Below are 17,988 nucleotides of genomic sequence, written 5' to 3' on the forward strand. Positions count from 1 at the left end.
GGTGACGCTGTTCCGAATACTATCAAGCTAATGAAAACTGCATGCGGATTTACTGAGAGAAACCTGTTTTAAGACTTACCTCTAAATTTTCCCAAATCAAGTCAAAAAAATGTTTGTAAGAGTAGCACATTATTTCAGTCTCTTATTAAATCTCGAACGTCATAGCAATATTTACTACAGGCCCCCATATTGGCTTTACATTGTACCGTAGAGAAGATCTTAATTTATCAAACAGTTCATGGGAACGAACTGTAAGTAAGGAGCGACCCGGTTCAATAGTAACCGAAACTTTAATAGACGAAATTTTGATACCAATAGATATATCAAAAGAATCAGCTTATTCTGATGATTTCAAATATATAAGTTTCATTAAGTTTAGTCTTACCCGTTAAAGGCTACGAGCCTCAGAAAATTTGCCTGATTTTCGAAATAAGGTGGCTACACCCCCTAAAAATCATGGATTCTAAATAAAAATCACACCATCAGATTCAACATAACAGAAAACCCTACTGTAGATGTTTCAAGCTCCTAACTGCAAAAATGTGGAATTTTGTATTTTTTGCCAGAAGAAAGATCACGGATGCGTGTTTTTTTTCAGGGGTTATCGTGTCGATCCAGTAGTCCTAGAATATCGTGAGAGGGCTCACTCAAACGGATTTTTTTCCCAGGGGTGATCGTATCGACCCAGTGAGCCTAGAACGTCGGGAGAGGGTTCATTGTAACGGAAATGTAAAGTACTACTGCCCTGTTTAAGTGATCAAAAAGATTGGAAGGCAACTATGCCCCCTCCCTTTCCCCCATTTTTTTCCCAAAATCGTTTCTCAAGGCCCAATAACTATGTCTTTTGATAAAGCATGACCCCCCCCCCATCCCCACGGGCAAGGTCTTTAAGTTATAAAATTTGCCCATTGTTTACGCATAGTATTTGTTATTTGAAGTATGCATACATTTTCGGTTGGAGGGACGGATTTTCTTCGGAGGGTTCTCCACGGGGGAGTTTTCCATGGGGAAGAAAGTTTCCAGGGGGTGAACTCCAGGGGCGTAACTTACTGGATCCCGTTTTCCCAAATCAAGTGAAAATGACAGTAAAAACTAAAAAATTAAGCCGTTTGGTACCATAAAGGAATTATTTAGTGCTTTAAAAGTACTATAAATGTACTTTATATTTCTATATGTAGGTAACTTCCAGCACTATAAAGGTGAATAGGTACTAAAATACTGATCTTTTTCTGTTGATGCTTGAATCATGCAGGTTTATCTTAGTTTTGACAAGATTTTGGAAGAAACTGAATTTCAGCTGGAGGGCAAACTGGGATCTAGGGGAGGGCAAACCGAGGTTTGGGAGGGATAGTTGCCCCCCTGTAAAATGTTTTCAATGCAGAAAATGTAGATGTCAGTGTAAAACACGGTTACTATGAACAATTTTACCCACAACAACAACTCTCTGAAAACATACATTTTCAAATTTATTCCAATGAAGATTACTTCATAGATTTTTCGTCCACATTTATTTATTTAAAAGTTGCGGTAAGAATGTCGTCTGACAATAAATCTCCCACCTCTGCCGACGGATTATCCTCTGAAAACTCTATCCTACACAATTTCTTTAGACAAATATGTGTCTACATAGCTGGACCATTGGTAAGCACTAGCAACAATCTATCAACCTATACAAGCTACATACAACTTATTTTGATGACTCCCAAGTCCTATAAGAAACAGAAAGGTCTGGCGATGGGCAATGATTATGTATCGAATCTTGATATTTATGGTGAACACTCATTTGGGTGGTGAGCAAGGAGTATCATTTAGTTCGTAAACTAAGTCACGACGTATTTAATATACCTCAATGGGTGCCTCCCAATGTTAAGATTGATATAAAGTTACAACTCGCCCCGTCCAATATCATTTTGAAAAAAAAACACTTGATGCAGCACCTAATGTAAATGTCAGTCTCACCTCGGCAATACTTTATGTATCAAAAGGACAGGTTATGAGTTCTATTGCTTTAGCAATTGAAAAATTAAGAGCCAGTGGAAATAACATCAAACTGCTCGTTTCTCAAACAATCACCAATTAATGACACATTGCCACAGGTTCAAGTGCCTACACCGACTCTTCATTTATGAATGGTTAAATGCTTTTAAAAATTGCTTTTTCATTTGTAAAAGGTGCCAGTGCCCAAGGCCATATCCAGAGGGGAGGTTAGGAAGGTTTGAAACCCCTTTCCCACCGAAATGTTTGTCTGACTCGTAAAAACGTAACAAAAATGGGTATAAACGAATTTTGTATGCGACTTTGAGGCTTTTTATGTATACCCTCCACCCCCCCCCCCCCTAAATTTTTTTGGGAGTAAAAATCAAATCAAATAATTGATGTATTTAACTTGAATCCATACATGTCCAAATGCAAATCCTATTGCATACCCTTGGATGTCATTGAACATTTTCATAGCGCTAGCAATACCATTATCATTGTTAATGGTAATCCGCCGACTGTGCCGATGATCCAATGGTTTTGCATCTTTCAAGTAGCAAAGAAAACAGAATTCTTTGATTCTCTTGGTCTAAAATATGCCTTCTACTCACCTCATATCAAAAACTTCCTTGAAAGAAGTGGAAAATCTATTGTTCAGGATCGGAAGCGAGTACAAGAATTATCATCCAAAAATATAATTTTCATGCATTACTAAATTTTATTTTTCGATGTCGTGATTATACTTACAAAGAATTTCTCAACAATTGTGTAGAAAATCCGCGATTGAACGACTTCTTAGTAGAAAATAGCCTATCCTACCTGTATAATATTGATGACAGTACCCACGACTATACCAGTCTCTTAGAAATAAACTGAAATCACGTTTAGGGCTTTTTTCAATCAAACCAGGGTAAATATTTTCCCATTGATCGAACTGATAAAAGTAAGAATTGGAACATAGGTATCCTCTAGGGTAAGCCACAAACCTCTACAGGACATGAATTACAGTCCGTTTTCAGTATATCCTATATGCAATTTACATGGAATGTATAACCTACACTTTTCGTTATATTCATCCACACTAGTGCAGTTCTCACACGACGACCAGATGCCCAATGCATATAAACATAGTGGGCATGTGTAGAAAATTTTTCCACTGTTGGCTCGAACACCACCAAATAGAAAGTGACTAGCGAACAATAAGAATGTTCTTTTTACTTCTAGAGAGAGGAGTTATCGTGTAACGTTAAATTCGTTTACATCTCTTGGGACGAGATTTCTTAAATTGTCGACTGTTCTCACGAAAAATCATTCAGATAGAGTCTTAAATCAACATGGAAACTTGAATGTTTTTTAGGTAGTGTTTAAAAGTAAATCCACAATATAATTTTTTTTAGGTTTCAATTAGTATGTCAGTAAATTGAGTAAATGCATTTGGCCCACAACGTAAAAGCCTCATTAAATAATCCAGAGTTGGAGAATCATTTTTCATAATAGCGTCAAGCATTCTTACAGAGAATATTTTCTTTTGCGCTGATAATTTCTGAAATTGGTCATTTAGATTCAAACATGTTTCCAATGTCATAAGAATCCACATTATTTTCTGTTTCTTAAATCCATTAATGGTTGTTCCTGACACTCCCACTACCCATTATAGACAAAACTGACAAAGCTAAGATTCTCTCTACTTTGTGCACACTCTCAACGCTTATTGGTTCCATAGAGAGAGGAGTAAACGATCAACTAAAATATCTAACAAACAAAAAACAAATAATTACAAAATATTTTTTATTGTCAGAAATGTAATAATAGAATAATGTACATTTTCACTCTTTTTTCACGAGGTGAGTCAATCCGTTGTCCTTAATGTGCTAAATGATTGCATTCAATCCATGTTGCAGTCTGGGTATGTGGATTATATTCAATAATGCTGCGAAAAATATGTGTTTTTCCAAATTAAATTTACTCAATGATATAAAATATCTACCAACATCTCTTTCCACTCAAATGCTAGTCTACAATACTTTCCAATTTCAACTGCCACATTGGGGGCTTTTGTCTTCATATCATCACTGTCAACTCCTTCAAGTTGCAATAGTGTAAAACCCCTCACTTTTAAATAGTAGAACGTTTTTCTAACTTGAATCAATGTAAACTAATCAAATGTCTATGTGGAACTGTGGTAGTAACTAACTCTCCATCAAACTTTTATACCAATGGCCAAGTGATACTCACTAGATGGGTGCTCTCCCCAGAAATTACAAATGGCAAACGATGTTTCCAAGAAATTTTTTGGCTCCTGTCGGAATACAGGTGGATACAAGGGGCTAGCAACTTCAAAAGTACACCAGGATAGGGCTGTTGTCGGAGTATAGGTGGATGCAAGGGGATATCAACTCTAATAAAACACCAGAATAAGGCTGCCGTCGGATTAAAAGTGGATATAAGGGGCTAGCAACTCAAAATCACACCGGGATAGGGCTCTCATAGGACCCATTGAAGGGATACTACTAATGTAATATAGAAAATTGATATAAATAATAAAATTAGAACATATAGATATATATGTAAGCAGTTTCAAGTTTTTTACGCTCGCTTTCCCTCACCCATCGAAATAACTTGAATATTTTAAACTCAACTGTGTTTGGTAAATTTCCAACGAAATACTGCAATATGGTGCAAATGGTGATATATGGTTACCAAACTGACTTTAAATAAAGCAACTATCAAAAGTATATATTTCAGAACGTAAGTACTATATGGACAAACTACGATATTTGCTGCTTCCCAAACCTTTCTTTTCAGGAGGGGAGCTTTAGAATAGAGCAACTTTGCTTACCTGCAAATGCATAACTAGGCCATCGAGACTTCTTAAACCTTCTGTGGCACACAAATTACCTGTAAACACAAAATGAATTTATTTCATAATCAATAAATATTTTAAAATTAAAGACTTTACATTTTGGCTCTAAGATATTTTCCCGAAGTCCTTAAAAATCTTAAGAGCCACTTATCGTTTTGAGTCCCACCTCAACTACCATTTTTTAAAGGTTTATCCCAAAAACTTACATGAATTATGATTCCTTTTAAGAATCACAAAATTGCAAAATTTCAGCTTCATATCATATTTTAAAGGGAGATAAGGGGGAAGAAAACAGTAAGCTTAAATTTTGAGCACATGTCGTATTGGCTTTGACGCTGAAATACGCATAACCTTAATCTAGTGCAAGAGTACCCAATCTAAGGGCCGCAAGTAGGGTGCAACTTCTGAGGCCCTTTCATCTGGTCGGTCACAAAAGTTGAGATTCTCAACTTCGTTGAGTTCTGATTACAAAATGTAACGCCTATGTTAGCTGACAATAATTATTCCCCAAGAATGTCTCAAAATGTTAAACAACTATTGACAGCTGAGAGTATGTTGAAATATACAGACAGAAAAGCGCAAGATTTACTGTGTTGAACAAGAGTAAGATGGGCAGTTTCTGAAGAATCTCTAAGCAGAGTATGGGATATAATGGTAGTTTAAGAAGGGAAATACACAGTAACAGCCAATACTGTCTCAGTACGACATGGTGTCAGTACGACAAGGTCTCGGTACTGCCTCAGTATGTCTCTTTACTGTCTCTTTAACCTTTACCTTTTTTAAATTAACTTTTGCTGATGACATAAAAAGTCGTTAAACTTTTCTGAAATTAAATCTACAAGGAAAGAAAAATCAAGTTTCTCATCCATGCACCAGCCTAAAAGCCTTCTGGTCGATACTAGTCTTATTCTTCGATCGAATAAGTGTAGGGCAACAAACTGACGTACTTTGAACAGTGCATGGCCTTCATGGCTGATGCAGCAGCTGAGTACCCACGTTAGTTGTTTGTAAGACCATCGGAAACCCCCAGCTGGAGTTTCAGGACTGATTTTTCATTAGTTTCCTAAAAGTTGTATTTGCATAGCTCTACCACATTCTTTGAGAGTGCATATGCGTATAATATTTCGAAGAAACTAATTCGACTTTTAGGAATAACCTATAACATGAAGAGGAATTTTGTTCAAATTAAAAAAAGAGGAATTGTAAAAAAAAGTAAAGTAAATCAAAAAGAAAATAATAAAGAGAAACTGTGCAATCTCCCTCACATACGTAATAATTTCAATTTGTTTTAAGTTTTAAAGTTGATCCTTACTTTCAGTTGAAAAAAACGCATTTTTTTATTTAATTCGATCTAAAGACTACAGAGCAACTCCTGTTCTTAATAAAAAAAAAAAAAAAAAAAAAAAAAAAAAAAAAAAAAAAAACTAGAGAAAAGAGGCTATACCCCTTCACCGACCCCAATTTCAAAGACCACCCACAAACACATACTTTTGGCTAGTTAAAAAAAAAAACTTAGTTTCATAGTTAATCTTATTTTTTCTAAGTTTGTTAAAACTATTGTTTACGAATTGGTATTCCTCTATGTATATATAAATTGTTTCAGACAAAATACAGTTAGTCCCCTCTAAGCCACTCCCTAAATGGCCTTTGTCACAACAGAGAAATGGAAACTTTATTACACCACTAGCCTATTTAATTAAATCATGTTTTAAATTAGTTTTAGATATATATTCTCATCTTTGTTGAATTTTATCTCCAAAAAATAATATTATTTGGAGCGCTTGGTATACTTTGTAACTAGATAGGTATTAAACACAATTTGATGCGGAACGTTGATTCTAGGATCCCTCTGAGACTTAAAGCACAAAGAGGAAATTTTTGTTCCTGCCTAATTATGATAGTTGGAGTTTCTTCCAGTATATTTTTCTAGAAAAAGCTATTGTTAGGAACTGAGAGCTTGATAGGAAGATTCATTATTATTCCTAAGATAACTAAATTCAAAGAGGATACACGCGTTTCTAATTTTTTTTAATGATAGAAAAACTAGATAATATTCTCATCTTTTTATTTACATTCGTTTAAGAATAATTCAAGAAAATTTCACAAAGAAAAGAAAAGAGCGATATTAAACTTTAACGATCAGAAACAAAATCAAATAATACATCAAACTTTAAATCAACAGAAACTACTATGAATCAATAAATAAAGCCCAAAACAAGCCCCAATTCAAATTAATAGCCCACTGAACTAAAAACGAATAGAATTCAACATAAAAAAGGTGGGGCTACTATCCTTTTGAGTAAACTAAAGGCTAGCTAGAGTGGCATTTTTTCTTTACTGAAAACATTTTGTCTTTTAATTAGTGCTGTTTCTGCAACAGCAACAGAAAAATCGAAAGACAATTATATAAAAGTTTTACAAATACGTTCTGCCACTAACAAAGACGACGCTGCTGCTCCTTAGAAACATCAGAAAGGCTATTTACATTAGTCCTTTAATGAAAACAATATGTATCTCAAACAATATATATTTTATTTTTAAAATATTACAAAAGGAGAGAAGAATCCCAATACTGTTCAAAGTTACAGGAGAGACAAAAGATAATCCCTAAAGTAGTTAAACTTGCTACGTTCAATATAATTTTACTGTTTTAAAAAGAGACTTTTTGTCGAATTTTATTTTATTTGATTCGTTTAATGCTAAAGTATATGAATTTAATGCTTAAGTAACACTTATCAAATCAGTGATGGTATTTTTGAAGCCATCTATTCAGTTTCTTGAAGCAACATTTTGAATTGACTAATTATAAAATGAATCATCAATCGGTTTTCTATAAACTTGAATTGAAGGGACTTAAAATTAAGCAATTATTGATGAAAATTTACAGCATGCCAGACTAATGGAACTATTTGACTGATTATTTAAAATAAAACGATGTATAAAAGAAAGAATTCCAGGAAGTTTGAACATTTTTGTTTTTCAATGATGTACAGATTAAAGAAAAACTATTTCAAATCAGTTCTATTTTCAGCAGTATAAATGACAGTCTAGCCTTTAGGTTGTCTAAAAAGACAATAGCACCACTTTACTTTTTGCTAATTTTATTCATTTCAGTTCTAACAGTAGCCAAACTTTTATATATAGTAATTAATAATATTAAAATCATTTATTTTAGTCTCTGTTAATATTGAGTTTTCATATCAGTCTTTGTAATTTTTCTTTATATTGAAAGCGACAAGTTACCCTTCTCTGTCTCCCCTTTTTAGTAGTACAACTTCTAAAGTACAGCTGCCATTTGACTAATTAATATTCCTTTTTTAATTGGCATAGTTTTATTACAGGTTAATTTTAAGAATACTTGGATATTCTTCTGTAATATAGTTTTTTCTTAGCTATTTGGTCTAAGAGCAAAAATGTTGGATTGCAATCCAAATTTTAGTTAAAACATGAATGTTCAGACAAAATGACAAAGGCATGGCATTTATTATTTTAAAATGTATATGCATCGGAGGGGGATTTTCAATCATATAGTTAAAAATACACATTTTAAATTTTAATCTTTTACAGGCCTGAAGCCATAATGACCCCCATTCTGTGGACAACCTTGAATATAGCCTCATCCCAATCGATTGTTTTTTTGTTAATGTCTTTTCATTCTCTGTTTTGTCATCAACAAAAAAAAAAAAAATTATTCAACTGAATGTACGGAGCAACATTAAAACTAACAGAAATTATTCTGTATATTAGGGGGATCTCCCTTCCTCAATCCCACGCTCTTCATACTAAATTTCTGTAGTATTTTTAAAAAACCTTCTTATTTTAATTAATCAGCCTATGTGTTTCAGGAGTCATTCATTTTAAAGAATCGGAGAAAAATCTTTAGCATAAAGAGTGAGATATTGAGGAGGGACAAACATCTTAATGTACGGAATTATTTCTGTTCGCTTTAAGTTTTAATGTCACTCCTTACTTTCAGTAGGAAAATTTATTTTTATTTATTTAATTTCTGATCATTATTAAAATAATTTCGATAAATCAAGCTTCCCTCCATGGAAAATTCCCTCCCTCTACAAAATATTTATCAAATTAAATCTCCTCCCACGTACAACATTCTCCCCCCCAATCTGGAAAATACCCCCGAATAATTTAATCCTCGCTAAAAATCCTCCATGAATATTTCTTGCGGACAATTCCGCCTGAAAAAATCTCCTTACCATACTTTCATTTGAAATACTTTAATTTCTGATTGGTTATTAAATCATGTCAGAATTCCCCTTCCATGTAAAAAATTTCCTGGAAATCCTCCCAACCCCAGTGGAAAGTTATTTTTGCGAAAAGTTCTCCTCCTTTGGTTCCCATGGAAAAACCCTGTAAGTAGTAGTAGTAGTAATAATAATAATAATTTATAATAAAAAATAGAGACAAAATCAATCGGTAGCACACCAAAAGCGTCGCTTGCGAGGGTGTGCTGCTAACAAAAAGAGAAAAAAAAGACAGAGAAAATGAAATAAACAACAAGTATATTCTATAAGAAATAGGAGGACCGAAAAAAAAAGGTGTACCGAAGAAAAAATCTTATATAAATAAATCAAAATAGAACTACATAATATCATGATCAAGTAAAATCTCCCCTGGAAAACTCACCCCCGGAAAAATCCTTCCACAAAGAGCATAAAGAAAGAGCCTCGAAATATTCGCTTTGCTGTGTTTTGTCAGTATTTTCATTTGGCCTTTAAAAACCCCATTTTTGCTGGTTTTTCATTCTTTATGTTATGTCAGACTAATGTGGTTTAATAAAATATATTCCACACAGAAAATTCTCAACGTGAAAAATCCCCCCAGGCAGAAAGTCCCCCACCCCCCAACAAAAAAGTATGTTTACTTCCCAATAACAAATTCTATACGTAAACAATGAGTAAAGTTTGTAACTTGCAGCCCTTTCTCCGGGGGCCTTGGTGGGTTATGTTATCCCCAAAGGCATATTTATTTGATCTCTCAACTATGTTGAACAAAATGGCTATCTCACAATTTTGATCGGACCACTTTGGGGAAACAAGGAGTGTGGGAGGTCTAGCTTCAGTCTTTTTGGTCACTTAAAGAGGACACTAGAACTTTTGATTTCCGGTAAAATCAGACGTGACCCGATCTTCTAGGATAACTGGTTCAATACGATCACGCCAGGGGAAAACAAACAAAAACACAACATCATTTTATCGTTTTTCAAAAATTGGGCAAATTTTCTCAGGCTCGTAACTTTTGATGGGTAGCATTAAATTTAATTAGCTTTTTGTACTTCAAATCAGCATAAAAATTCGATTCCTTTTATGCATCTACTGTAATCAAAACTCAGTTTTTTAGAGTTTTGGTTACTGTTGAGCTGCATCCATCCTCACTTACAGTTCGTTACCACCAACTGTTTGAAAACTACTACTGTGTCTCAACAAACGTATGTGTAGGCCAATTATATAACGACTTCTCTAAATTTAAAACCACCCATAACAATTTTTTGCCCCGTCATGGGGCACATGCCACCAATACCTTTTTTACAATAGATCCCCTTTCGTCAAGAAGTTTACGAATGTAATTTTCAAACTGTTTGAAAAAAAACATGTTTTGACCCTGTTTTTGGCTTCAATTTTTGGGGGCCTGTGCCCACTGCTTTAATTTGTTTGTATACTAGCGTCATCTTGTCCCACGGATTAGCACATGAAATTGTAAACTCATCAGGAACAAACACTTTTCCGGCCAATTTTCAGGCCCCCTAACGTCACCTCCTCCTTGTGCCAGGGAACGATTTTTAAAAATTAGCTTCATCAGGGAATAAAAAATATTTTGTCCATATGTATATCCTGTTTCTTGCAATGCCCTTGCCTCAAACTTAAAATTTTTATTCTATTTAAGAATCCCTTTGGACAATTGACAACTAAAAAGTGTTTTAGTACTTTTAAAAAAGCGCCTTTTTGTTCTTATTAAACGGCCCTGGTGTTTTAGGAGTCATTCTTATAGAATTGGGACAAAATTCATACTTTAGCGTAAAGAGCGAGGTGCTGAGGAGGGGGCCACTTCTTTAAATACGTAATAAATTTTGTTCTTTTTAAATTTTAATGTTTCTTTTTACTTTCAGTTAAAATAAACTTGTTTTTTTATTTATTTTCTGATCGTTTTTTTAAATAGTGCCAGGAAATCTAGCCATAGACAATTCAATCCCTGTGAAAATTTACCCCAATAGACATATAAAAAGAATTTTGTATAAGAATTACAGCAGATTCCCCCAGTGTATAATTTCCCCTAAAAAGTTTACTCCCGGGAGACTTCACTTCCTATGGAAAATTCCCCTGTGGAAAAACCCCAGCAGAAAATTTGCCCCCCCCCCACCCCACCCAAAAATGTATACATACATCCAAATAACAAATACTATGCATATGCATACATCCCAATAACAAATACTATGCGCAAAGAATGGGAAAATTTTATAACTTAAATACCTTTCCCCTGGGACTGTGGGGGGTCATTTTATACCCAAGGGCATAGTTATTGGGCCTTTCAAATAAGATGAACAAAATCGCTATTTCAACATTTTGATTAAACAATTTTGAGAAAAAGGGCTGGGGATGGGGCATAGTTGCCCTCCAATTTCTGTTTACTTAAAAAGAGAAATAGAACTTTTAATTTCAGTTCGAATGATCCCTCTCCCGATATTCTAGGACCCCTGGGTCGATACGATTCCCCCTGGGAAAAAAACAAATAAACACGCATCCGTGATCTTTCTTCTGGCAAAAAAATACAAAATTTCACATTTTTGCAGATAGGAGCTTAAAACCTATACAGTAGGGTTCTCTGATACTCTGAACCGCATGGTGTGATTTTTATTAAGATCACTTGTGTTTTAGGGGGTGTTCCTCCTTTTTTTGAAAATCAAGAAAATTTTCTCAGGCTCGTAACCCTTGAGGGGTAAACTAAACTTAACGAAATTTATATACCACGGGCTGTTTGATAACTACTACAAGCGTCAAATTTGGTCTTTTTCTCTCCTTAACCGTAACTGTCATCACTATTGTTTGGTAATAACCACAAACAGCTCTTAAGTTGATGTTACTGTAAGTGACGATACTATTTTTATTTCTTACTGGTGTATATGAATCGTTACAATGATGTTAATCTTGCACTAACGCAAATTATTGCTGTTTCTATAGTCTCAACTACTGTTTTCCTGGATGCATTTTAGTTATTTTTGTCCCTAACGATTTCCCTGAGAACAGAATAATGCTGATCAAAAACACTTATATTGTTGGAAGCATCATTTTCCAGTTATCGTTTTACTGAAAAAAGAATTACAATTCCCCCGTTCATTAAAAGAAAGACAGTTCGTTGATGACTGAAACGTCACTGAATCTCAAAGCAACAGAAGGTTTACTTGTAAAAAATGTTATGACTTAAATTGTGGTCACTCTTTTTAGTGGCTTAAAGTTCCATACAGAATAACCAATAAGGTCGTCTTTTTCGGCCAACAATCTAGGGCCAAATAAAAAGCAAGTCGTCTCCAAGTTGGGTGGAAGTAGGTCACAAGGAATTACTTAAGGGAATCTGGAACATCTTGGGAGAATGTAAAGGGGGAGGCTTTAAATAGGAGGGGATGGAGTAGGACAATGCGTAGCTTTCTGGTCTCGGGTGGCTGGTAAACAGCAGTGAGTTGTTAGTAGTAGTAGTAGTAGTAGTAGGCTAGTAATCAGTTTTTGAATAAACTATGATAATCGCGGGAAATAAAATTCCTACAACACAAGCTTGATTTGGTTGCATAATAGCTAATCACTTTTTAAAGGCATGGTGTCTTTCAGGTACATACATAGGTTTTTTTCGCGGGGGAGGCTATAATAAAGCAATAATTTGATGATTTTTATGAAGAAGTGGCAATCGTTTGGAAATATTTATGATTTCTGAGGAACTACCCCCTTTCTATGTGCATCTCTGAGCTTGTTTTCTCTCAGAAAAAATATATATAAAACAGTTCGTGGTAACGAGCTATAAGTAAGGAGCGACCCGCATCAATAGTAACCGAAACTCTAAAAACGGAATTTTGATACCAGTAGATACATCAAAAGAAGTGGATTTTTAAGCTGATTTCAAGTGATATAATCTTAATGAAAATCAAACCATCAGATTCAGCGTAACAGAAAACCCTAAAGTAGAAATTTCAAGCTTCTATCTGCAAAAATGTGGAATTTTGGATTTTTTTTTTTTTTGCCAGAAGATAGATTAAGGATGCGTATTTATTTGTTTCTTTTTTGTTTTTGTTTTTTTCCCAGGGATGAACGTATCGATCCAGTAGTCCTAGAATATGGTGAGAGGGCTTATTCGAACAGAAATTAATAGTTCTAGTGCCCTTCTTAAGTGACTAGAAAAATTGGAGGGCAACTTGGCCCCCTCCCACGCTCATTTTTTCCCAAAGTCACCCGATCAAAATTTTGAGATAGCCATTTTGTGCAGAATAGTCCAAAATCTAATAAATATTTCTTCAAGAATGATTTAATCCCCCACAGTTCCCGCGGGAAGGGCTGCAAGTTATGAACTTTGTCCATTGTTTACACATGGCATTGGTTATTGGGAAATATACAGATGCTTTAAGGAGGGATTTTTTTCTGGTGGGGGGTGGAGAAGAGGGTTACGTGGGAGGATCTTTCCATTGAGGATGCTTTCTTGGGGGAAGGGACATTCTTATGAAGGGGGCACCGGATTTCCCAGCATTATTTAAGAAAAGGTTCAGGAATTAAATTAAAAACCTTTTTTTTCAACTGAAAGTAAGGAGCAACTTTAAAACTTAAAACGAACAGAAATTATTACGTATATAAGGGGGTTCTCTAAGTTAATACCACGCTCTTTACGATAAAGTTTTTTTAGCACTTCCAAAAGAAAAATCTATTCTAATTAAACGGCCTTTGTGATTCAGAGGTTTGTGATTCGAACAAAATCTGGAGCGTAAAGAGCGAGGTACTGACTAGATGGAGAACCCCCTCACATACATAATAAGACGTTTAAAAAACTAATAAAAAAACAAGCTATACAGCTTAATACTAATCGAAACTTTAAAAAACGGAATTTGATGTCAATAAATCAAACAGTTCGTGGCAATGAACTGTAAGTAAGGAGTCACCCGGCTCAATGGTAACTGAAACTCTAAAAAACGGAATTTTGATGCCAATAGATACATCAAAAGAATCAGATTTTAATGCTGATTTCAAATATATAAGTTTCATCAAGTTTAGTCTTACCCATCAAAAGTTGAGCTCCTGAGAAAATTTGGCTGATTTTAGATGAAAGCGGGAAGGAACCCCTAAAACTTATAGAACCTTAATGAAAATCACACCATCATATTCAGCGTATCAGCGAACCTTACTGTAGAGGTTTCAAGCACCTATCTACAAAAATGTGGAATTTTGCATTCTTTGCTAGAAGAAAGATCACGGATGCGTGTTTATTTATTTTTTTTTCCAGGTATGATTGTATCGACCCAGTGGTCGTAGAATATCGTGGGAGGGCTCATTTGAACGAAAATTTAAAAGTTCTAGTGCCCTTTTTAAGTGACCAAAAATAATGGAGGGCAACTAGGCCCCCTCCCACGCACATTTTTTCCCCAAAGTTCTTGAAGCGGGCTTGGAAGCGGGCATTTAAAGGCAAGGCTTCAAGGTACCTGGGTATGGAGCCTCAACCTTGGTGCTGGTCAATCTATGCGGAGAGACGAGCGCTTATCTTTGATGGCTTCTCTATACTTAACTACCCATCCACAGCTACACATTGGGATCGGCTCCATTCCCAAGCTTCCGAAAAACTGGATGGACTTGGCTAGTGCAAGCATGTCCATAATCGTCATATTTTTCACTGCTGCCCTTTTTGCTCTTTCCTGTGATTCGGCGTAACAGTGAAATATAAACACAAATGAAAATGCTGATAAGTGTTTCGACGGGGAAAAAGTTAATTGAAATACTTATGTGAATCAAACAGTTCGTGGCAACGAACTGTAAGTAAGGAGCGACCCGGCTCAGTAGTAGCCGAAACTCTAAAAACGGGATTTTGATACCAATAGATACATCAAAAGAATCAGATTTCAATACAGATTTTAAATATATAAGTTTCATCAAGTTTAGTCCTACTCATCAAAAGTTACGCGCCTGAGAAAATTTGGCTGATTTTCGAAAAAAGGGGGAAAGACCCCATAAAAGCTGTAGAACCTTAATTAAAATGACACCATCAGAATTAGAGTATTAGAGAACCCTACTGTAGAGGTTTCAAGCTCCTATCTGCAAAAAATGTGGAATTTTGTTTTTTTTTTGCCAGAAGAAAGATCCCAGATGCGTGTTTATTTGTTTTTGGTTGTTTTTTTTTTCCAGGGGGGATCGTATCGACCCAGTGGTCCAAGAATATCATGGAAGGGCTCATTCGAACGGAAATTAAAAGTTCTAGTGGCCTTTTTAAGTGACCAAAAATAATGGAGGGCAGCTAGCACCCCTCCCACGCTCATTTTTTCCCAAAGTCACCCGATCAAAATTTTGAGATAGCCATTTTATTCAGCATGGTCGAAAATATGATAACTATGTCTTTTAGGATAATTTAATCCCCGAAGTCCCCAGGGGAAGGGCTGAAAGTTATGAACTTTACCCAATGTTAACATATAGTATTGGTTATTGGGAAGTATACAGACGTTTTCAGGCGTGTTTTTTTCTTGTAGTTGGGAGAGGGGTCGGGGTTTATGTGGGAGGATCTTTCCATGAAGGAAGTTTTCATGGGGGAAGGGACATATCTATGAAGAGGGTGCCGGATTTCCCAGCATTATTTAAAAAAAGATCAGAAATTAAATAAAAACAAACAAGTTTTTCAACTGAAAGTAAGGAGCAACATCAAAACTAAAAACGAAAGGAAAATATTACGTATATGATTGGGTTCACCCGCTAGTCAATACCTCGCTTTTTAAGCCAAAATTTTTTTAGTACTTTCATAAGAGCTATTTATTCTAGTTAACGGCCTTTGTGATTAAGGGGTTATTTTTAAAGAATTGGAACAAAATTCGAACTTTAGCTTAAAGAGCGAGGTATTGATTAGGGGGCGAACCCCCTAATATACGTATTAAAAATATATAAATATAGAAGTTCGTTACGTAAGTTACTTCCTAAGTTACGCATATTTATTACTAATAAAAACGTTCGTAAATAAAATTAAACAACTCTGGAGAAAGCCATTTAAACAAATAAAAGTAAACTTAATATGAAAATTTTGTTTTAATTATTCATGTACGGTGAGCCAAAATGAAAACCTCCATTAATTCAAAAACGTTAAAAAATTAAATAAAAAAAAAAATTTTTAACTGAAAGTAAGGAACCACTTTAAAACTTAAAACGAATAATTATTCCGTATATGAAAGGGACTGTCCCCTCCTCAACGCCTCGCTCTTTACGATAAAGTTTGACTTTCTCACAACTCTATTTTTTTAAACAATAAAAAACTTTAGCGTATAATGAAAAATGCTACTCTTTTATTGACTACTCAATAGAAGAAATCTCTTAATGTGGTTCTATTTTAAGAAAATGCCTCTGTTTATATCTAAGTATTTTATTTCCGATCCTGATTTTGTTCCCACTTCGTAGCTTAATTGCTTTATTTATGGGTGGATGTAAGTCTGATTAAATTAACGGAAAGTAATTACTGATGTTTAGACTTCAAAACTATAACTCAGAAAAAAAATCATGCAGATTAAAGGAATAATATACAAATTAAACTAAATATCATTACAATAAGCTTGAAAATAAACAAAATACAAAGAGTTAAAAGGCAAATATGTATTTATTTATATTAAAATCGGGATAAATCTTAAAATTATTTCTCTAGAAAATTTAAGTTCACCGTAACAATCGTGCTGCAAACATTCGCTAATATCCAATTCACACGCTATTCAGCTAGAAATCAATGTCCAGGCGTAATTATTTTGAACAATCAAAATTTTCTTCATCTTTTTTCATCTTCATCTGATTGGTTCAAAGTGATACCACTACTACTACTAACTCAAACATCACCAAACTGACAGAGGCCAAAACAGCTAAGAACACTCCTCCTTCATCCCATTCTATTTACAGCCTCCCTCTTTACACCCTCACAAAAAGTTCCCGTTTCCTCTAAATCTTTCCTTATGGCATCTTCCCACCCCATTCGGGGACGACCAGCTTTTCATTTGGCCCTAGACAGTTGGCCAACAAGGGCAATCTTTGAGATTCTCTCATCCTCAATCCGCAGAACGTGTCCTAGCCATCTCGTACTTTCTTGCATTATAGCCCTAAAAAGCGGGATTAGCCCACATTTTTCGTACAGCTTGCTATTCGATGCACGGTCAGTCAGCTAGGAACCCACAACAGTCCGTAGGCAATTTGTCTGGAAAATATCAAGAAAATCCTCCACCGTTTTCGGAGCACCCCCGCTTCAGAATCATGCTTGACCACTGTCATCAATGTGGCTACCAATATTCCAATCTTAGTTCACAGACTTATCTTCCTATTCTTCCAAACTTTTTTCAACTGTGAATAAGGTAAGTAAAGCTGTCCTAGGCAAGTAAACCTGTCCACTTGATCGATCTTCTCATTACCCGACTACACCTTTTCACCTCCACTTATTCCTAGTCATAGCGACTTAATGTTCTTGATATTAATTTTTATACCCTAATTTTTAAAACTTGCAAAACATCTAAAGTTCATTCAATTTGCTAACATTTTCATCTAAGATACTCAAATCATCAGCATAATCTAAATCTAGGAGAGTTTTACTTCCCCATTTGACTCCGCGTTTGCCAATCACCTTTGATGTGCTCCTTAGGACAAATTGCATCAAAATGATCATAGGCATTGCAATAGCGCTGCCTAAGTAAAGAACGCTGTTGGCACAATGCATCATTTTTATTTCTAGACCAGGGCACTCCGTATCGAAGGAGTTGTCGTAGAAACTTCGAAAAGGGCTCATTCGGTTGGAAATTGAAATTGCTAGTGCCCTTTTTAATAGGCGAAAGTGATTGGAAGGCAACTAACACCCCTTTCACACACACCATTTCCGCAAACACATCCAATCAAATTTTGAGATAACCATTTTGTTCAATGCAGTTGAAAGTTCTAGAAATT

The 17,988-nt window shown here is 35.1% G+C and overlaps 1 protein-coding gene across 1 annotated transcript in view; it reads right to left on the reverse strand.

Moving 5' to 3' along the window:
* LOC148956173 (coiled-coil domain-containing protein AGAP005037) overlaps positions 1–17,988 on the reverse strand; it is a 398,884-nt gene that overhangs the window by 319,651 nt on the left and 61,245 nt on the right. Inside the window, exon 2 of the mRNA XM_089089607.1 lies at positions 4,817–4,875. Within this exon, the coding sequence (XP_088945733.1) occupies positions 4,817–4,828 (12 nt within the window). The 5' untranslated portion in view covers positions 4,829–4,875. The remainder of the gene's footprint in view (positions 1–4,816; positions 4,876–17,988) is intronic.

Source organism: Artemia sp. Qi Xiang Cuo, chromosome 1 (assembly GCF_049724085.1).
Source record: "Artemia sp. Qi Xiang Cuo chromosome 1, ASM4972408v1, whole genome shotgun sequence".
NCBI lineage: Eukaryota > Metazoa > Arthropoda > Branchiopoda > Anostraca > Artemiidae > Artemia > Artemia sp. Qi Xiang Cuo.